Raw genomic sequence first — 21,796 nt, 5'->3', positions numbered from 1 at the left:
AAGCAGCAGCACAGGGAATAATCAGGCTGCTCACCCGTGACTGGAGCTCTTCCCAGGGCTCCTTTGGACTCTCAAGAATTTAATTTCTATTATTTGGGTGTTTATACATCTCTGGTAACTCACATTAATCAAAATGTGATTAACGCCCAGCCTGTTGAAAGAAACTCCCTGACATCCCTGGGTGGCAAAGCCATTTTCCCAGGACTGCAGATGTCACAAAGAGCTTTGCTCATCTTCTCCTGAGCCCTTTCCCCTCCCAGAGCTGCCAGGTGGGGCTGTCCCCCAGGGCTCAGCTCCTTCAGTGAGTGCCTCCACTGGGGAGCAGCAAGCACTGGGCTCGGTGATTCCTGGGGTGCAGCTGAGTAATTCCCCCTTGGAGTGGGGAGAGAACTCCTGGCCCTTCCTGTCTGGAAATCCGGGCATTTTCCTGTTGGAACCCTGCTTGCCGAGAGCTGTGGAGCAGAGGGAGAAGTGAGGCTGTTGGCCTTCATTTGAGCAGAACTCGCTCTCTGTGTGAATTGGGGCTCCTTTATCAGCCACAGCCTGGGGAGGGATTTGTTTTGGGTGCAGTGGTGGCAGAGTGGCTGGGCAGTAAAAGAAACCCCTGTTTTTTGTCCCTTTTGGAAGATGTAACAGTTGCAAATGGAACGGCAGAGCTGCTGCACACGGAGCACATCTGGTACCCCCGGATACGAGAGGTAATGTGGGACTTGCCTTTTGCTGTCACTCTCTCCAGCTCCAGTTAAGTTCCTCACTTTATCATCTGTGTCTTCTTGTCTTTGAGTTGGTGATTTCTTGTTTCACTGCGATCTCCATGTGAATATATCCCTTTGCTCATTTCATGGAAGTCTTCATCTTTTCCACCTGTTCATTGCTGGACAGCAAATACCAGGAGTTAGATACCACACCCCAAAAGCCGTGCAGTGAAATGCTCGAGAGAGATGAAAACTCTTCTTGTAACCTCGATTTGTGCAGCAGTTCAGCTGCTGCCAGGCCCCTTGCCTGCTGTGCCTGTGCACTGGGGCTGGCCCTGGAGGTGAATGTGCACTTAGGAAATCTGGTTCCTTCCCAAGTGTTTTAAGTTGGAGACTCTTGTGATAAGAGGTTGATTCTCCCCAGAGACTTGTGAGATACCTGCAGCTCCTTCTCCACTCGCAGCAGTGCAGTGTGAAGTCGTGGTCCCTGCAGGGCAGGCTGAGGGCTGTGCCACGCCAGGGTGGCAGCTAGAGTAGTCCAAATGAAGGCGTGTGTCATGGAATTGATCTCCCATCCCGTTGCTTTGGGCTGCCAACTTTTTCTTAATTAAAAACAACCCCTCTCTCTTCCCCATGTTCAAACCATAGCTACATCCTGCCAAGAGCCCTGCAGCCAAGAGGGCTGACAGTCTCCTGAGACCACAACGCTGCTCTAATCCAGCTTCTAAGGAGCACTTGTGACCAATGCAGCACACACTCTGCCCCTAGGAGCTAGGAGCATCACCTCGTGGCGCACCAACCCTTGCCGTTCGATCTGAGAGCTTAAAGGTTAGCCTGGACCCCAGGTCTCCTGTCTGACAGTGTGATGTGCTTTCCACACAGCTTCCAGACTGGCCCACTGGTCTGTTGTGTAATAGTTTTGTGGAGAAAACCATAAGTGTTATGCTTAAAGCGATAAGTCACTTAAACATAATGAGCTGTTTTATGACGAAAAAAATAAATTTGCTGAGTTCTTCTGTGTCACTGAATTCTTTTAACTGCAGTTTGTAATCCAGAGCAGAAAAACAGAGGGTTTGGCTTTGGCTGTCAGATGGCACTGAGCTGCCTCTCTGCCCTGTTGTGTGTTCAGATCCAAGGTGCCATCATCATGTCCTCGCTGATCGAGGTGGTGATCGGGCTGCTGGGGCTGCCCGGGGCCCTGCTGCGCTACATCGGGCCCCTGACCATCACCCCCACCGTGGCCCTCATCGGCCTCTCGGGCTTCCAGGCTGCTGGGGAGAGAGCTGGCAAGCACTGGGGCATCGCCATGCTGTGAGTACCCCGAGGGTTTCCTGCTGGGCACGCGGGGTTTGGGCTGCTGGGGAGAGCTGGGGGCAGCGGGGCTCTGTCGGTGCTGCTGGTGTGGAGAAACACTGGGAGGAGGAACACCATGAGAAATACCATGAGGAGAAACACCATGAGAAACACCATGAGAAATACCATGAGAAACACCACGAGAACCAAACACCATGAGGAGAAACACAGTGAGGAGAAACACTGGGAGGAGAAACACTGTGAGGAGAAACACCATGAGAAACACACATGAGAAACACCATAAGAACCAAACACCATGAGGAGAAACACCATGAGGAGAAACACCATGAGAAACACCATGAGAAATACCATGAGAAATACCATGAGAACCAAACACCATGAGGAGAAACACCATGAGAATTACACATGAGAAACACCATGAAAACACCATGAGGAGAAACACCATGAGAAACACACATGAGAACCAAACACCATGAGGAGAAACACACATGAGAAACACCACAAGAACCAAACACCATGAGAAACACCAGGAGGAACACCAAACACCATGAGAAACAAACACCATGAGAAATACCATGAGAAACACACCATGAGGAGAAACACATGAGAAACACCACAAGAACCAAACACCATGAGAAAACACCAGGAGAAATACCATGAGAACCAAACACCATGAGGAACACCAAACACCATGAGAAACAAACACCATGGGAAACACCCACCATGAGAAACACACACCATGAGGAGAAACACCATGACAAACACCCAGAGTCTGGATGAGGTCAGCTGAAAATGTGAGAATCAGGATAGAGCAGCTCAGGGCAGTTGCCTGGAGCTTCTCCCTGCAAAGGAATCCTTCCCTGGGAGGGTGGGGAGGCCCCAGAGCAGCTGTGGCTGCCCTGGAAGTGCCCAAGGCCAGGCTGGACAGGGCTTGGAGCAGCCTGGGATGGTGAAAGGTGTCCCTGCCCATGGCTCCTTCATGGACCTGGATGGGCTTTAAGGTTCCTTCCAACCCAAACCATTCCATGGTAACGTGAGCTTGAAGAGAGAAGAGGGGACAGTGGCCAAAAATGAGGTGTGGAGAGCAGAACTTCATAAAGCAGGAGCTGCTCAGGGTGGTGTTCAGTGCTGTAGAAAAGATGATTTAACAGAACACCAGAGAGATGAAATGCAGTGAACAATTTGTATTTCTGGGCTGGCATTGCCTGATTCCTCTGCTGCAGCTAAACCCCACTGGTGGTGCTGGTCCCTCTGCTTTCCTGTGCCCTGGAGAGATCCATGTGTGTGGTGGCAGAGGGCACAAGCATTGCCATGAACACCTCCAGAGCTGAGCCATGAGCTGAGATCCCTGCCTGGGGACAAAAAAGCTTCTAGAGGGAATTTCAGGGCTTGGGGTGGATGTGCCATCAGCTGTAGGGGCCAGGGAGAGGAAGGGATGAAAAGGAATAAGTGAGGGAAGTGAAATGAAGAGAGGACAAAAGCTCCCCATGTGGGGAAGCAGCAAACGAGGCTGGGAACCCCATTTTGGGGAGAGAAGAGGCTGAAACAGCTCCATTGAAACCCCATTTTAGGGAGAGAAGAGGCTGAAACAGCTCAATTGGAGCCCCATTTTGGGGAGAAAAGAGGTTGAAGCACAGTTTCATGTGAAACCCTATTTTAGGGAGGAAAGAGGCTGAAACAGCTCCATGTGAAAACCCCATTTTGGGGAGCACAGAGGCTGAAACAGCTCCATTGAAACCTCATTTTGGGGAGAAAAGAGGCTTAAGCAGCTCCATTGAAACCCCATTTTAGGGAGCACAGAGCTGAAACAGCTCCATTGAAACCCCATTTTGGGGAGCACAGAGCTGAAGCTCCTCCATGTGCAGCACCAGCAGTGCTGGCTCTGGGAGCAGAGGAATGAATGCCTTGGTGAGATCAGATTGTGATCTCACTAATCTGTTTGCACAATGCTTTGAACATGTAAAGTATTCTGTAAGTGCAGCTTATGATTAAAAGGGCTCTTTAATTCTGTTTTATCTTGCATGTTGGCATCAGGAGTATTTTTGTGATTTTATTGTATTAAGCAGCTGGTCCAAAGGAACATTTTATTTGTCTGTAAAACGAATTTCTCTGCAAGTTGGGGCTAACTTAATGCCCCAACTTGAATGAATCAAGCACATCTTTGAATTGGACATAGAAATGTGTAATTAAAGTTGACATTTTTGCAGATGGGAAAAAAAATTAAATCAATTCAGGAGCAGGATTTAAATGTTAGCCAGTCAATAAAACATTTCTGGCTTCTGCAGAAATGTGCAGGGGATTGTTGACAGCAGCTCCTCAGCTGTGGGAGCCACTCAGGAGTGGTTCCAGCCTTGGGAGATGTGGCTCCTGGAATTATCCTGGATGTTCTGGGATAGATCAAGGTCCTGCATTTCTCCCTGGCCCTGCAGAATCACCTGGGGGCCTCTGGGAGCTGCAGGATTCCCAATTTCCCAATTTCCTGGCCTGGCTTGTTCCATGGCTGCTTTATTCCCTCTCTCAGACATTGGTAACAAGGGCAATTATTCCTGATTTGCCTGTTGATCCAGATTTTCCTGGGGCATTCAAGGGTTTGGTGCTGTTTCACAGCCACTCTCCCGTGCAGCCAGTGGAAAATTCATTGCAATAATTGAATATTGTATTTTTTACAGCTCTGTGCTAAATGGCATCCAAAGCTCCCTGTGCTCAGGGCTGGTGTGGGAGGGAGGGAGCCCATGGTGGATTTTGGGGAGTTTCTGGGGTTTCCTGCATGGAGAAGATGGATATTCTGCTTTTCTCCTGGGCTGCTGAGGGCTGTAAATGCCCCTCCTTTTCCTGCAGACTGAGGGAGAGGAAAACTGGTTTGTGTCTGATCCGGGGCAGAGGAGAGGCTGAAAATCCTCTCTTTATTTTTCAAGTCAGCTGATAAAAACATAATCTCAGATTTCAGCAGAGCTTTGCTGCTTCAGACAGCTCCAGTCTTGGGGAGGCCCTTGCAGAGCAGAGCTGGGCTGAGAATTGAGAATTGCTCATTCAGGATTGAGCAACGTGCCCTGAATTCTGATTCTTCAGGACAGTGGGGGCTTATTTTAGCTGTAAAAAATAATTTTTAATGTCTAGAGGAGCTTGGCAGTGTCATTGATGGGGGGAATGAATAAGAATTAAGATGCCTAATACTGATGGACTGCACTGGCAGCAAATCTTGGGGCTTGGGCTCCATTCTGCTTCATTTGCAGCTATTTAGTGAAAGATTAATATTTAAAAAAAAAACTTGATTCTGAAAAACAGAAAAAATTTCCCTGACAGAAATTTCCCCAAGTGCTTTGAAGTTTGGTGCAAGTTTTGAAATGTAGAAATTCCTGTCCACAGCCCTTCAGGTTCCCTGTTTCCTGCCAGGGGCTGGCAGCAAGTTCTGTGCTTCACAGACAGCCCTGGACCTCAGGTGGAGTTTGGGAGGAAAGAAGGAGCAGCACAGGAATTTTAACTGAAAATCCCCCTTCAGTCTGGGCCTCTCCCTGGTCCATTTATCTGCCTGCAGCTGCTGAGTTTTGCAGCGCTTCAGAATTCAGATTTGGCATTTGAGGAATAATCATTTTAATCATTTTGCTGCCTTGTCTTCTGCTGAAATTGAAAATCTGCATGCAAAGGGTCTGGAGAGGTTTGTGCTAAAAAGAATTTATAGATATATTGGTGCTAATGACTTTTCTCTCTTGTCCCACCCTCCTCATCCTCCTTTTTTTTTTTCTCAGGACTATTTTCCTGGTGCTGTTGTTCTCCCAGTATGCCAGAAATGTCAAATTTCCCTTGCCCATTTATAAATCCAAGAAAGGATGGACAGCATACAGGCTGCAGCTTTTCAAGATGTTCCCTGTAAGTCGTTGAACTTGTTCTTCCTTAGGCAAAAAAAAGAAAACAAAAATCTGGTTTGGTGGGTGTGGGATGTTGTTGGGTTTGATACATACATTATCTATACATAGTATGTATTTTACATACTATTTACATACAGAATCTAAATATAATATGTATTTTACATACAGTATCTGTATATAGTATGCATTTGATATACTATTTACATAGAGTGTATATGGTGTGTATTTTACATACATTTTTGCATACAGTATCTACATAAAGTATGTATTTTACATACAATTACATAATCTATATATAGTATTTTACATACTATTTACATACAGTATCTATACATAGTATGTATTTTACATACTGTATACATACAATATCTACATGTAGTATGTCTTTTACATATGAATACATGCAGTACCTATATATAATATGTATTTTCCATATAAATCCATACAGTACCTATATGTAATATGTATTTTCCATACTATTTACTTACAATATCTATAGTGTCTTTTACATATCATTTACATACAGTATCTATATATGGTGTGTATTTTACATTCTGTATACATACAGTATGGATTTTCCATACTATATACATACAATATCTATATATGTATTTTCCATACAGTATTTATATATAGTATGTCTTTTACATACCATATACATACAGTATCTGTGTATAATATGTATTATACATAATATTTCCATACAGTATCTGTCTACAGCATGTCTTTTCCATACAAATCCATGCAGTATGTGTATGTAGCATGTCTTTTCCATACAATACCTGTACACAGCCTGTCTTTTCCATACAATACCTGTACACAGCATGTCTTTTCCATACAAATCCATGCAGTATGTGTATGTAGCATGTCTTTTCCATACAATACCTGTACACAGCCTGTCTTTTCCATACAAATCCCTGCCACACAAACCTCCCATCCAGCCCCCACAGCTCCCCCCGGATCCATCTCCCCCAGCTCAGGCTCTGGGCTGTGCAGCACCCCTGGCGTGGCAGCTGTGATCTCACTGGCCCCTGTGCTGCTGTCCCCAGATCATCCTGGCCATCCTGGTGTCCTGGCTGCTGTGCTTCATCTTCACGGTGACGGACGTGTTCCCCCCGGACAGCTCCAAGTACGGCTTCTACGCGCGCACGGACGCGCGCCGCGGCGTGCTGCTGGTGGCACCGTGGTTCAAGGTGCCCTACCCCTGTAAGTGCTGCTGGTGGCACCGTGGTTCAAGGTGCCCTACCCCTGTAAGTGCTGCTGGTTCAAGGTGCCCTACCCCTGTAAGTGCTGCTGGTGGCACCATGGTTCAAGGTGCCCTACCCCTGTAAGTGCTGCTGGTGGCACCGTGGTTCAAGGTGCCCTACCCCTGTAAGTGCTGCTGGTGGCACCATGGTTCAAGGTGCCCTACCCCTGTAAGTGCTGCTGGTGGCACCGTGGTTCAAGGTGCCCTACCCCTGTAAGTGCTGCTGGTGGCACCGTGGTTCAAGGTGCCCTGCTCCTCTAAGTGTGCTGGTTCAAGGTGCCCTGCTCCTCTGTGTGCTGGTTCAAGGTGCCCTTCTCCTCTAAGTGTGCTGCTCCTGGGCCCAGCAAGGCCAGAGCTGCTGCTCCAGGGTTCTGCTGCCTCTGTCTGGGGTGCATCCCATAGCCCTGGCTCTCCAGAACCCAACAGGGCCATTCCATTCCTCCTGCTCCAGAGCTCTGCTGGCTCTCTCTGGGGTTTATTCCTTAGCCCTGGTTCCCCAGAACCCAGCAGGGTCATTGATGCTGTTCAAGAGTTCTGCTGGCTCTGTCTGGGGTGCATTCCATAGCCCTGGTACCCCAGAACCAAGCAGGGTCATTGCTCTGGTACCCCAGGAGCCCAGCAGGGCCATTCCTCCTGTTCCACAGCTCTGCTGGCTCTCAGTGGTTTATCCATAGCCCTGGTACCCCAGAACTCAGCAGGGCCATTCCTCCTATTCCACAGCTCTGCTGCCTCTCTCAGTGGTTTATTCCACAACCTTTGGGTGGTGTGGATGATCCATCCCTGGCAGTGTCCCAGGCTGGACAGAGCAGCCTGGGCCAGTGGGAGGGGTCCCTGCTGATGGCTGAGGGTCCCTCCCAGTCCCACCCACTCCACAGTTCAGCACACTCCACTCTCATTGCCTGCTGGTCTATTTTGTTGTTTTTCCTTGTGTTCAGCTGATTCCTTAAGGTCTCACCCAAGGAGCTGCACTTGGCAGGATTGGCCTGGGTGACTCCTGCTAACAGTGGCTGCCCCTCTGACATGGAGATCATCACTGCTTTATCAGTCCTTGGCAATGCTGCTAATGCTGCCCAGGGCCAGGGCCAGGTTTTTACAGCTCTGCTGGGTTCCCTGGCTCTCATTGTCTGAAGAATCCCCTCTGTGGGGCGTTTCTCCCAGCCTGCTGCACTCCCCTGCCCCAAACACACCCAGTCAGGGTGAGCACAGCTGTAGGAAAATGCCCTGACTTGCCAAGGCACTGCTGGCACGGGCAAGTCAGGGAATGCCAGGCCCTGCTTATCAGAGGGCAGTGAAATCATCTACAGGAGAGCACCAAACACTTCACCCAACGTTTTGGAGGTGGTTTTGTGTTGGCCAGCTCTAAGTTTAAAGCTGTTAAAGGCTGGGTTTATGGTGTGAGATTGCACAACTGGCTCACCCTTCAGAAATTACCAGGGTAATTAGGGAATAATATTATTTTAGAATAGAAGTACAGGAATTATCAGCTGTGCCACCACATTGTGATGAGGCAGCTTCGTTGTGGTTTCCCATATGTTTTGGTTCTTAAAAGAAACCACTTCTAAAGCAGCAGATGAAGAATAGAGGCTTTTGGAAAAGAAGAGGAGGAAAACTTCTCCACCCTGATCAGCCCATTTGTATTTGTGAGGTTCATTCACTCCTGTGTGACTGAAGATCCCTTTGTTGCAGGAGGCTCATCTATTTCAAAGAGATAAAAGCATCAAGGCAATTGCTGTGGAAAACCTGCCAGGCTTTTCTGCAGGCTTAAATTAATCTTATTTTCTCTACTACAAAAATTTGGAGCTGGGAGGTGTTTGTGCAGTGATCAGAGCTGATTGTTGCCATCCTGTTTGGTCGACTAGACTTGTGACCAAAGTGACTTTTTGGAGCAATAATAATACAGTGGCATTTGCCTCACTGGCCAGGATTGTTTTCTCACAAGCTGTAGATCAAATTCCTGATTCCTGAACAGGAGGAATTTAAATTTTTTTTTTTTTTTTTGGTGAGGTTTTATGATTCCCTGGGATTTTTCCAAGTGTGATCAAAGCAGTTGCTTTGGCAATTGTTCCTTTGCTCCTTTCATCTCCTTGAACTTGCCAGACTGTGTTAGAGTGAAGGGGGTTTGTTGTTCCCATCAAAGGTAAATAAACAGTGCTGGGCACTGGGGAGGGCCCCCCTCACTCCCAGGGTCACTTCTGGCCCCTCAGGACAAGGACATGGAGGGGCTGGGGCCAGCCCAGGGCAGGGAATGGAGCTGGGAAGGGGCCCAGAGGAAGAAAATGGGATCAGGGGGAGAAAATGGGATCAGGGGGAACTTCTGGCTCTGCACAACCCCCTGACAGGAGGGGAGAGCCAGGGGGATTTGGGATCTTATCCCAGCTAAGGATAAGGGACAGGAGGATTTAGGGGACAGTCCCAGATTGCCCCAGGAGAGGCTCAGGGTGGATTTTGGGGAATATTTCCTGCCCAGAAGGGCTGCCCAGCCCTGGAGCAGTGCTGGAGTCCCCATCCCTGGGGCATTTGAGCAGCAGGGTGGATGTGGCACCTGGGGACACGGCCAGCAGTGACCTGGGCAGTGCTGGGGGGTCCCAAAAGCCCTTCCCAGCCCAAAGCACTGCACAATTCCCCCAGGTCTGTGTGTGTGGGTATCCAGGCTGTGTGCTGGGGTCTCAGGGCTTCAGCTGCTCACAGTGACCCCAGGATGTGTTCAAGTCTCTTTGCCCAGCCTGGTGCTCAAAGAAGGAGTCAGAGCTCTGCAGTTCTCATTCCCAAGGTTGTTTGTTGTTTCTTATCTGTAAAATTCTTTCTCCTGGCCAGCCAAGGTCTGTTCAGCAGGACAGTCCCAGGCACTGTGCCTGCCCCAGGGCAGTGTGATCTTTTTATACTAAAAACTCCCTGTACAAGATTTCCAATTACTGTCCAATACCCATCACCTGTGTTAGACACTGAGCTTCTACTCTAAACCAATCCCAAAGTTCCACCATCACAGCAGGAGATGGAGGCCAAGAACAAGAAGGAGAAAGGCTGGACAGGCCCAGATTCCTCCATCTTGCCCCCTGAACCCCCATTCTAAAAGCCCCAAAAATTTGTTTTTCACCTCATGACAAACTAGTTATTATTCTGCTTTTTTGTGGCTTGCAGATCTTCATATAAGGTTGGTAATTTTTTCCATGGGTTAAAATCAAAGTCACAGGGGCCTTGGGCTCTGAGCCAGGCTCTCTGAGCCCCTGGCAGGGGTTTGGGCAGTCCAGGACTGTCACACACATCTTCTATGGAAAATCCTTTCCTTAGGATTTTCCTCCTGAGAAGCTGAGAGGCCTCAGGAACAGAATGTAAACAGAATGTAACCAATGGTTATCTGCTGCTGTGAAATGCAACAGGTGCAGCTGGGATTGGGCCCATGTGGTTGTTTCTCATTAATGGCCAATCACAGCCCAGCTGGCTCGGACTGTCTCAGTTATCATTCTTTCCTATTTCTATTCTTTTTCAAGCCTTTGTTACCATTCTTTTCTATTCTCAGCCAGCCTTCTGATGAAATCCTTTCTTCTATTCTTTTAGTATAGCTTTAATATAACATATATCATAAAATAATAACTCAAGCCTTGTGGAACATGGAGTCAACATTCTCATCTCCTCCCTCATCCTCAGACGCTGCGAACAGCAGCACCCAGAGGATGTCCTGAGCTCCATTTCTGGGGCAGGGCTGTTTCAGTGTCTCTCTCTCTCCACAGTCCAGTGGGGGCTGCCCACCATCTCGGCGGCGGGGGTGATCGGCATGCTCAGCGCTGTGGTGGCCAGCATCATCGAGTCCATCGGCGACTACTACGCCTGTGCCAGGCTCTCCTGTGCTCCTCCTCCTCCCATCCACGCCATCAACAGGTCTGTCCCAGCCACCAGTACCTCCACTGCCTCGGCCTCTTTGGGTTTTTTGGGGTTTTTCCCCTTTTGGATAAGCAGGGATGTGCTCTGGGGTGAAATGTTGCCCCCTTGGTCAAGTTGTGTTTTGGTCACTTTGGTACACAAGGACCAGGAATCTGAAATCCAGGGTGGAAATGGCATCTGGGGTTGTTTTGTTACATTTGAATCCCAGTCCCATTCCTGCTGGAGTCTGTGGGAGTTACCAGCACAGTTTCCACAGGGAAAGAGCTCTAAACTGGTTCTGGAATTGGGGCTGTCAAAACCACCCAGAATGCAGTTTAGAAACAGCAGCTCTGAAATTTTACCTGAATTTTTAATATAATTTCCTCAGTTTAAGAATGTGGGGTTCTAAGACTCACCTGGAGTGCAGTTTAGAAACAGAGCAGCTCTGAAATTTTACCTGAATTTTTAATATAATTTCCTCAGTTTAAGAATGTGGGGTTCTAAGACTCACCCAGAATGCAGTTTAGAAATCAAGAGCAGCTCTGAAGTTTTATCTGAATTTTTAATATAATTTCCTCAGTTTAAGAATGTGGGGTTCTAAGACTCACCTGGAGTGCAGTTTAGAAATCAAGAGCAGCTCTGAAATTTTACCTGAATTTTTAATATAATTTCCTCAGTTTAAGAATGTGGGGATCTAAGACTCAGGAAGCAGAAACTCCCGAGTGTTTTCCAGGTGTGTTGGAGCCTGAGCCATGAATTTCAGGAATGCCATGTGGAGCAGAGGCCCCTGTGGCACTCAGGGGCACCCCCAGTGAATGTGTGCCTGTACCAACGTGGCTCTTGTGTTCTCTTTGGGATTTCCAGGGGGATTTTCATCGAGGGGCTCTCCTGTGTTCTGGATGGAGTCTTTGGGACAGGGAATGGATCCACCTCCTCCAGCCCCAACATTGGGGTCCTGGGCATCACAAAGGTGAAGTGCTCGGCTGGGAGCCCTCAGGGGTTCCTTGTGTTCATAATCCTCTTCCAGGAGCCCACTCTGCTCCATTCCTGTGCACACAAACTTCTCAGATCATTCTGAGTGTACCCACCCAACTGTCTGCACCAACTCCTGTCTGAGGGAAATGCATTATTGCTCATCAGGACCTTAGAAATCATTTTATTCGGAGTAAAATGCAGTTGGAATCCCCATAAAGCAGATGCTGCTGCATAAACTCTCTTGGAAAACCCAGGCAGCATTCCAGGGCTCTGGGGTGTTTGAGTTGAGGCATAAACACTGTAAACTGGGTAGAAATTGCTGCTTTTTGGGTGGCTTGCTCTGAAAGCATCAGTAGGAAGTGAATTTTAATGCCTCACACACAGTAAAATGCAACATGAGGTGCTTGGGCTTTACCTGAGTCTGTACTGGGACAGGGCACTGGCACAGGGCTGCAGCCAAGGTCATTTCAGAGCTAAAAGGACCCTCAGTATTTGCCTTTAAGGCTTGGGGGTTTATGTATTTGTGGTGATGCTGCTCAATAAAATGTGTGAGTGCTTGAGGAGCTCCTTTGCTCACATGTAGGGCTGGCTCTGTGCCTGGCTGAGCTGGGAGGCCTTGGCTGCAGAGAAATCTGCCTGATAATGTTAATTTAACCTTGGTCAGGAACACCAAGAGTGGTTTAGGTTGTAAATAGGGCCACCTCGTTGGGTGCTGAACGTGGGAGCCATAAATCCTTTGTGCAAGGATAGGAGATGTCTGTCCCCACTTGCAGTAACTCACCCGCCTGGCCTGATCTCACACAAATGATTGATTTGTCCTCAGCCCTGCCTCGTGCTGCACAAAGGGTGATTCTGCTGCTTTGGGGTGCAGCTCAGCACTAACAGCACCATCTGCTGTCTGTACCAGGCACCACCCAGCGGATGGAAATCTCCTGGGAGAGAAGTTCTGCTCGGAAAAAACCCTTAAAGAAAGGTTTATTCTGTTCTCCCTGCCCCTTGCTGCTCCGTGGGGGTTGAGATGAATGAGCAGCACTTGTTTTTGTGAGCAGCCCACAGAAATGAGCGTGCATTTCATGCTGGGCAGTGCAAAGTTGAAGTGGCAGCTGTGGCAGGGAGTGGAGCTGCCCAGGCTGTGCTCTTGTTCCCTTTCTGCACTTTCATTCCCCAAAACCCAGCAGTTCCTCAGCTTCAGGTGGAATTTTGGCACAGGATTTTGGCCCAGAGATGCTCTGCTGTTGATTTGGGAGAGGAGATCTTCAGTGCTGCATCACCAGGGCTTTTCCCTGCCTTGAAATTGGTGTGTAATTACAATTAATTTTAAATTCTGCTGGATGGAGGTGCTGCAAAAGCTTTTGAGCCAGTGTGTGTTTTACTGGATGAGAGCAAGATTAATTAACTCTGATTAGCTGGGGCTAAAGCAGCTCTTGCCATGGTGGTGATGCTGAAATGGAGGCTCCAGGTACCATTTGATGCACTCCAAAATAATCACTCCAAAATAAGTGTGTGTGTGCTGGGAATCAATGCAGAGCCTGAGCTGAATGCTGCCTGGGATGTTTTCAGTAGCTTTAATTTGTTTGCATAAATAAATGTCACTGTCATGCAGCTTTTCAAAGGATTTGCCTGTTTCTGGCAGGAAGAGAATTGTAGGGCAGGATCTCAGTGGCCCTGCAGAAATGAACATTTCTATAGAGAGCAGAGAAAGGTGCCAGCTCAATCCTGTTCTAATTCCAGTTATGGTGCAGCACAGCTCTGCTTGCAGGGGAAGGAGCTCACCTGGAGCTCAGCAGTGAGGAATGGGGGCAAGGAAGGATTTTCCCCTCCCCAGACCTCTTTAGCTGGTGTTTCTCATTTCCCTCATTCAGCTCAGTCACACGTGATGAACAAATGAATATTTCCTGTTTGAACCCTGCTGCTCTGCACCAGGGGACGTGCAAAGGGCTTTTCTAGAAACCACCTTCATGTAAAGGAGTTCTTGTTGTCCCTGGGGCACCTTTTGTGGCAGTGGAGGATGTTAAAAAATACCAACTTAGGGTTTATCCACTACCCCTGCACCACAGAGAGCCTGCTTGAATCTTGGCTGCTTAAAATAAAACTGGGAAGGAAATGCAGGCCCTTGGTTTCAGTGCTAGCACAGCCCTGATTTGCATTCAGCCCTGAGCTTGGGCTAAGCCTAAAAACCCTGCCCCTCCTTCCCACCAACTGTTTGATCTGTTCCCGTGGCCCAGGGCAGCACACAGCCTTTATTTGATATATTTCCATTTCCATTTTGCTTTCTGTCCCATAGCTGGGTTCCACCAGCTTTCCTGGTGACTGAGGCAGTTCCAGACGGTTTTAGGGCTGGCCTGGGGAGGCTGAGCTTGGCTGCAGAGCAGCTGTGGCTCAGCTGAGCCCTGCAGCACCAAAAGGAAACACGCACAGCGTGGCATTCGCATTGCCTGAAAAATCCTTTCTCTGGGGAAGATGAGGAGCCTCAGAGAAAAGGAGAACAATCCTTACCTCATTGGCTTCTCCTGTGTTGTGCTCTTGTGTGGAATTGTTTGGAGATTGTTTCACTGGGTTCTGCTGTGAGTTGTTTTGTCTCTTTGGCCAAGCTGTGTCAAGACTCTGAAAAGAGTAACGAGTTTTCATAATTATCTTTTTAGCATTCAGGAAGTTTCCTTTCTGTATTCTTTAGATTAGTATAGTATTTTTAAATATATTGTAGTATATGTAATGTATATATAGTATAGAATAATATATAGTAAAATATATAGTATAGAATTTTATATATACTATATATAGTATATATGATATATATATATAATATATATACTGTAGTGTGTATATATATTATACAGTACACCTGCGAGTACAATAGATATACACTATATCTATATTATATGTATACCTGTGAGTACAGTAGATATGCACCATATCTATATTATATGTACACCTGCTAGTACAGTAGATATACACCATATCTATATTATATTTACACCTGTGAGTACAGTAGATATACACCATATCTATATTATATGTATACCTGTGAGTACAGTAGATATACACCATATCTATGTTATATGTACACCTGTGAGTAAAATAGATATACACCATGTGTATATTATATGTACATGTGCTAGTACAGTAGATATACACCATGTATATATTATATGTACACTTGTGAGTACAGTAGATGTACACCATGTCTATATTATATTTACACCTGTGAGTACAGTAGATATACACTATATCTATATTATATGTACACCTGTGAGTACAATATCTATACACCATATCTATATTATATGTACACCTGCGAGTACAATAGATGTACACCATATCTATATTATATTTACACCTGTGAGTACAGTAGATATACACTCTATATATATTACATGTACACCTGTGAGTACAGTATCTACACACCATATATATTATATGTACACGTGCTAGTACAGTATCTATACACCATATATATTATCTGTACACGTGCTAGTAGAGTAGCACAGGCGCCAGGAAGGAGCTGCAGCGCGCCCTGAGCAGCAGCAGCAGCGGCAGCAGCAGCAGCAGCAGCAGCAGCAGCAGCAGCAGCAGCAGCGGCAGCAGCAGCAGCAGCAGCAGCAGCAGCAGCAGCAGCAGGTGTGAGGCCGCGCCGGGGCTGCCCTCACGCGTGTCCTGTGCTGTTTCCCGCAGGTTGGCAGCCGCAGGGTGATCCAGTACGGAGCTGCCTTCATGCTGCTGCTGGGCATGGTGGGCAAGTTCAGCGCGCTCTTCGCATCCCTGCCCGACCCCGTGCTGGGGGCTCTCTTCTGCACCCTCTTTGGTAAGGGCCTTGCCTTCCCAGGAACAGCTGATAACAGGAACCCCTGTGCTCCTCCAGGCATGGGTTGGGATGGAAAAGATGAGTCCTTTCATGTAAAATATATATATAAATATAATTATAATTATTATTTTATATATATAATTATAATTATAATTATAATTATAATTATAACATAATATTTATAAGTATAAATAAAACATAAATATATATAAACATAAATGAAACATAATCTATATAAAAATATATATAAAACGCAAAAATAAAATATAAATATATATTTATATATAAAAATATCTATAAAACACAAAGCAGAAATCGCCGGATGTTAGTGGCTTGCTTAACAGAAGGAAATACCCAGAGGAAAGAGTAACATAACACTGCTTTCCTGATAATCTACCAAAATCTTCCTTTCCTAAGAATCTACCTCCAGGCATGTTTTGTGATGAACAAGATGAGTCCTTTTATGTAAAATATATATAAATATAAATAAAACATTACATATATATAAATTTAAATAAAACATTATATATATATAAATATATATAAAACACAAAGCAATGTTACTGGCTTGCTTAACAGAAGGAAATCCCCAGAGAGAGAGTAACACTGCTTTCCCAATAATCTACCAAAACCTTCCTTTGCTGAGAATCTACCACAGTCTTCTCTTTCTGGTTGCAGTGGTCTGTGGTTTCGTGGTGCACTGATTCTCAGGTTTGCTGGTTTCCCAAAATACAGATTAAAAGGAGAAAGAAGAAAAAGCAGCTGCTGTGCTATTGAGAAAACCCCGTGCACTTTTCTGACAGATTATTCCAAATGTACTGGGGGGTGTCTCCAGGGATATTTTGCTGGGTTTTGATGGTTTTTTTGAAGAAGAAGTTACCTCAGAGCTGATCTTGGGCTGTTCTGTTGTGTCCAGGGATGATCACGGCCGTGGGTCTGTCCAACCTGCAGTTCATTGATCTCAACTCCTCTCGCAACCTCTTCGTGCTGGGATTTTCCATCTTCTTTGGGCTCGTGCTCCCCAGCTATCTCAAACAGAACCCCTTGGTCACAGGTACGTGCTGCTCCTCCTCCCCATCAGCACTTCTGCCTCGTGCTCACCTGGAAAACCCAGCAGCTATAGAGGGTCAGGAAGGGGAACCCCAAATTATGGGGGAAAAACCCCAAATTATGGAGGAAAAAAAACCAAATTATGGAGGGAAAAACCCAAATTATGGAGGAAAAACCCCAAATTATGGAGGAAAAAAAAAACCAAATTATGAAGGAAAAAAACCAAATTATGGAGGAAGAAAAACAAATTATGAAGGAAAAACCCCAAATTGTGGAGGAAAAACCCAAATGATGAGGGAAAAACCCAAATTATGGAGGAAAAAAACCAAATTATGGAGGAAAAACGGAAATTATGGAGGAAAACCCCAAGTTATGGAGGAAGAAAAACAAATTATGGAGGAAAAACCCCAAATTGTGGAGGAAAAACCCAAATGATGGGGGAAAACCCCCAAATTATAGAGGAAAATCCCCAAATGATGCAAACAGGAAAGGCTGTAGGTCCAGACAAGCTCTGTGTGTGTTCAGAGAATTCTTTGAGAGGCTGAGACCTGCAGGGAATGTTCCAGTGGGACACAGCTGGAGCTTTCCTGCTGTCTCTGGGTGCAGTTACCAGCTGGGATGAAATAAAAACTGGAAGTGTGAATGGGAGCTGAAAATGATGCTGAAAGATTAAGGGGAAAAATAGCAAGGCAGAGTTTGGAAGGTGGGGAATTGTTTGGGGGTTGAACTTTCTGTCCCTCAGACGTGTTCTGGGTGTTGATTTTAATTTTAGTGAGTTCCTTTGCAGAGTGTTCAGGGAATTGTAGCTTTGAGGAGTTCACTGGGGAGCTTTTCTGCTTCCATGTGACCCTCAGCAGTGCTCATGCCCAGTGTGTGTCACCAGACATGGACTCAAAGGAGACATTTCACTGCTTTGGGTTTGTCTGGGCGTTTTTAAACCAAATATTAACTGACTTTTCTTTCCACTGTGCCTTCAGACCAGGATTTAAGGGCATATCTGTCCTGCTGTAAGTGGTTAGAAAAGCAGATCCCTCAAGCTTTTTGTGGTTAATGCAGTGTTCTTCCATAACTGGGGCTGTGAATCCTTGCCCCTTTGAAAAGTAAAGATTTACAAAAAGGATTACTTATAAAATCTTTATTAAAATAATTATTATTACTTACAGAATAATTATAGAAAAGATTTATAAAAGAATTCTTATATAAAAAGTACAATTTCACAGTCTGAACGCTTCTCTTCTGCACCCCACGGTTTTCTGCTTAGCTCTGACTAGCTGTGCCTGCAGTAGGAACTGAAATGGTGCTTTGTGACATTGCTGTCAGCAGCTGGGACTTCCTGAAAATGGCATTTTGGGGAACAATGTCCCGTGCTGGGGGAAGGTTCTGCATCCACCCCCTGCCCCCCAGAGCCCTCTCTGAGCAAACCCTCGCTGAGCCCAGGCCCAGGGGCATTCAGGGGGCTGTGGGGGATGGAATCCCAGCAGGTTTCCTCCCTGTTGCTGCAGGAATTGCAGGCATTGATCAGGTGCTGAACGTGCTGCTCACCACGGCCATGTTCGTCGGGGGCTGCGTGGCCTTCGTGCTGGACAACACCATCCCAGGTGAGCCCTGCAGCATTCCTGGGGAGTGGCAGCCAGGGATCCTTGGGAAAGGGCAGAAAGCCATGGTACAGACAGCATTCCCCAGAGAAAGGCAGAATTCCTTGGGAAATGGCAGAATTCCTTGGGAAAATGGCAGAATTCCCTGAGTACAGACAGCATTCCCCAGAGAAAGGCAGAATTCCTTGGGAAAATGGCAGAATTCCCTGAGTACAAACAATTCCTTGGGAAAATGGCAGAAATCCCTGGGTACAAACAGCATTCCCTGGAGAAAGGCAGAATTCCTTGGGAAATGGCAGAAATCCCTGCAGGAAGGCAGCATTCCCTGGGTAAAAGCAGCATTCCCTGGAAAAAAAAGAGCAGCATTCCCTGGAGATAGGCGGAATTCCCTGCAGAAAGGCAGAAATCCTTGGGAAATGGCAGAAATCCATGAGTATAAACAGCATTCCCTGCAGGAAGGCAGAATTCCTTGGGGAAAAAAAGTAGAATTGCTTGAGTAAAGGCAGCATTCCCTGGGGAAAGGCAGAATTCCCTGGAAAATGGCAAAATTCCCTGGATAAAAACAGAATTCCTTGGAGAAAGGCAGAGTTCCCTGGGGCAGAACACCAGCAGGGGATTCTGCTTTTGGTTTCCACAGCAGGAGCAGAATCCTCACAGCTGCCCTCCCTCCCTCCCTCCCTTCCCCTGAGGACACCTCAGGTTAAAATCCCATCCTGTAAAACACCTAAAAAACCTGATTAAAACCAAGCCAGCCTCCAGGAGACACAGGAAAACTGGATTTGAGATCCAAACCTGCTTCCATTCCAGAGGAATAATCTGCCTTGACTTCCAGTTACAAAATAAAGCAGATAATGTGGTTTTTCCCTTTTTGGGGAGCCTGGAACATCTTCCCAGAGCTTTGCTGAACTTGGTGGCTGAGCCCTGGTGTTCTCCTCCTTCTTTCAGGCTCTGCTTTGTGTCCATGTCAAGATATCCATAAATATAAATACATTTTCCTCCTTCTATTCTGATTTTTAGGAAGCCCCGAGGAAAGGGGAATTCGGAAGTGGAAGAAAGGGGTTGGCAAAGGCAGCAAATCCCTGGATGGCATGGAAACCTATGATCTGCCTTTTGGCATGAACTTCATTAAAAAGTACAGGTGTTTCAGCTTCCTGCCCATCAGCCCCACCTTCGTGGGGTACACGTGGAAAGGCTTCAGGAAAAGCAGCAGCTGCAGGAGTTCAGATGAAGACTCAGAAGCTACAGTATAGCCTTAGCTGAAATTATATTATCTAGTTGTAGTCAAAGATGTATTTGCAGTTTCTTGCTGATTAAGAAGCATTAAAATATATGTTTTGTATATCTGCATTTAAATTCTGGAACCAGAGCTGAGACAGATTTAAAAAAAAAAAAAGACAAAAAAAAAAAAGACAAAAAAAAAGAAAAAAAAAAAGAAAAAGCTTTTCCTGCTGTGGGTGCTGGGAGCCAGGTCAGTGTCTCTGGGGCAAATCCTGCTGATTTTGGGAGCTTGGAGAGAGCTGTGCTCCTAATTCTGCTGGGAGCTTGGAGAGAGCTGTGCACCTAATTCTGCTGGTTTTTAATGGGTTTAGGTGGAGGTGCTGCTGCAAATTTTTGGTTTTTATTGTGATTTTATTGGAGCCCTCAGCGATGGCTATGCCAGGGAAGCTGAACCTCAGAGAAGGAGGGGAGGGGGAAGAAGAGAGAAAAGGAGAAATCATTTCCTTCAGCTGATGTCAGGCCCCGTGGATGCTGCTGTGCTGCTCATGAGTTGCACATTCTCAGTGCCCTGGAAACGGCTCAGCTGATGCTGGCAGCCCAGGAGAGTTCCAGTCTGTGCTTGCAGTGACACCCCAGTGCTCAGGCAGGAACTTTCTGGAATAACTCAGCCTCTGAGAGCCGTGGCTGGCTCAGTCTGCAGCAGCCCCTTCTTCTCCTGGCAGCATTTCTCATTTCTGCACCTTTGCCTTCCCCAAGGGTTTCCCTGGGCAGCTCCAGGGATGGCAGAGCTGGGCTCACACAGGAGCTGCAGGGTTCAGTGCCCAGCAGGATGAGTCCTGGCCTGGCCAGAAATGCTGATTATCTGAGCAGCTCCAAGCCATTCACAGTTGTTCCTGCAGGGAAAGCCACGCTTGGCTCTGAGCAGGGCTTTTATTTTATTTTATTTTATTTTGCTGATGGCTCTTGTCCCCTTGTGGGGCTTGTGCAGAGGCTGATCCTGCTGGAAGGGCTTAGGGAGAGCAGAGACACTGCACCTGCAGCCTCACCCACCCATGGCTTCACGGGTATTGGGTCCAACCAGGGCACCTCAGACCTTTTCCTCCTGCCTGGAATAGTCTCAGCTCTGCTGTTATGTGGGTGTTCATGCTCATCATGCATTCATGATTAACAGTTTTATTCCTGTTTAATGTTCTTACTATTGCAAGTTAGTTTTAGACTTCAGTGTGGCCCCTAAAGCGTTTTCAGCTGTGGAGATCATCAGGGAAATGTTGTGTAATGTGATTTCAAGGCCAGTAATGCTCTACGGTGCTTGCATTTTGTATTCCTGGGAAACCATACCAGTAGATCCTGTAACCCCCTGACCTATTTATCCAAGTCTGACTACTGGACAGGAGCACAGGAGCTCTGTTTTCTCTGAGTCTGCTCCCAGGGGAATTTGTTCTGGGTTTTTGAAGCATGGACGGGTTGGGGTGGGGAGGGCAAGGACGGAGCTCAGTAGTGTAGAGTGGGAATGGCTCCGTGGAGCTCGTTCTCAGCATGCCATGGCTGTTCCCAAAAACTGTTTTCCCCCATTTTCCCCGTGCCCAAGCATGCCTTTGTTCCTGCTTCCCTCGGGGAACTCTCAGTCCTTTGCAGTCCTGGTGTCACTTGGGCTCCAGAGCTGCTCGGAAGTCGTTGTGTGGTAGACGAGGTTGGTTTGCCTGTGAAACAAAAAAAAGTCATTTTTGCTCATTTTTCAGTGTTTTCCTCCCCAGGGAGCGAGGGTTGGGTGCCCCTGCACACGGTTTGGGTGTGGGGAGCTCTGCTCAGTGGCACAGGGACTCCAGATCCCCCAGCCAGAGATGGGTTAAAAATGGGGTTAAAAATGGGGTTAAAAATGCCCATCCAGAAGGAAAACAAATGCACCTCTGGTGGCTGAGCAGCCTGAGGGGTTGTGGAACGTCAGATGCCAGAGTTGATTGTCCTGTGAAGGTGGAGAAAGGGAGGGAAAGCTTTCAATTCCAGCTGGCTGCAGAGAGAGGAGGGGTGAGAGCAGAGCTTTGCCTCTCCCCCTGCTGAGGGAATCCAGGTGAGCTCCCAGTGGAGCTTCCCCAGCCCCAGGGCAGCAAATCCTGGGTAAATTCTGTCTCCTCCCTGGAGCAGAACCCCCTCCCTTCCCCACGGCATTCTCCAGGCAG

The 21,796-nt window shown here is 47.0% G+C and overlaps 1 protein-coding gene across 1 annotated transcript in view; it reads left to right on the top strand.

Annotated features, from left to right (window-relative positions):
- SLC23A2 (solute carrier family 23 member 2) overlaps positions 1-19,740 on the top strand; it is a 53,954-nt gene extending 34,214 nt beyond the window's left edge. Inside the window, exons 7-16 of the mRNA XM_054650798.2 lie at positions 628-698; positions 1,825-2,006; positions 5,756-5,876; positions 6,925-7,081; positions 10,850-10,997; positions 11,844-11,949; positions 15,627-15,756; positions 16,673-16,810; positions 18,309-18,404; positions 19,419-19,740. Of these exons, the coding sequence (XP_054506773.1) occupies positions 628-698; positions 1,825-2,006; positions 5,756-5,876; positions 6,925-7,081; positions 10,850-10,997; positions 11,844-11,949; positions 15,627-15,756; positions 16,673-16,810; positions 18,309-18,404; positions 19,419-19,651 (1,382 nt within the window). The 3' untranslated portion in view covers positions 19,652-19,740. The remainder of the gene's footprint in view (positions 1-627; positions 699-1,824; positions 2,007-5,755; positions 5,877-6,924; positions 7,082-10,849; positions 10,998-11,843; positions 11,950-15,626; positions 15,757-16,672; positions 16,811-18,308; positions 18,405-19,418) is intronic.
- The last annotated feature ends 2,056 nt before the right edge of the window (positions 19,741-21,796 follow it).

This window comes from Agelaius phoeniceus, chromosome 30, assembly GCF_051311805.1.
Source record: "Agelaius phoeniceus isolate bAgePho1 chromosome 30, bAgePho1.hap1, whole genome shotgun sequence".
Classification (NCBI taxonomy): domain Eukaryota; kingdom Metazoa; phylum Chordata; class Aves; order Passeriformes; family Icteridae; genus Agelaius; species Agelaius phoeniceus.
The sequence above is the reverse complement of the archived record's forward strand: the minus strand, read 5'-3'. Positions and strand labels throughout refer to the sequence as shown.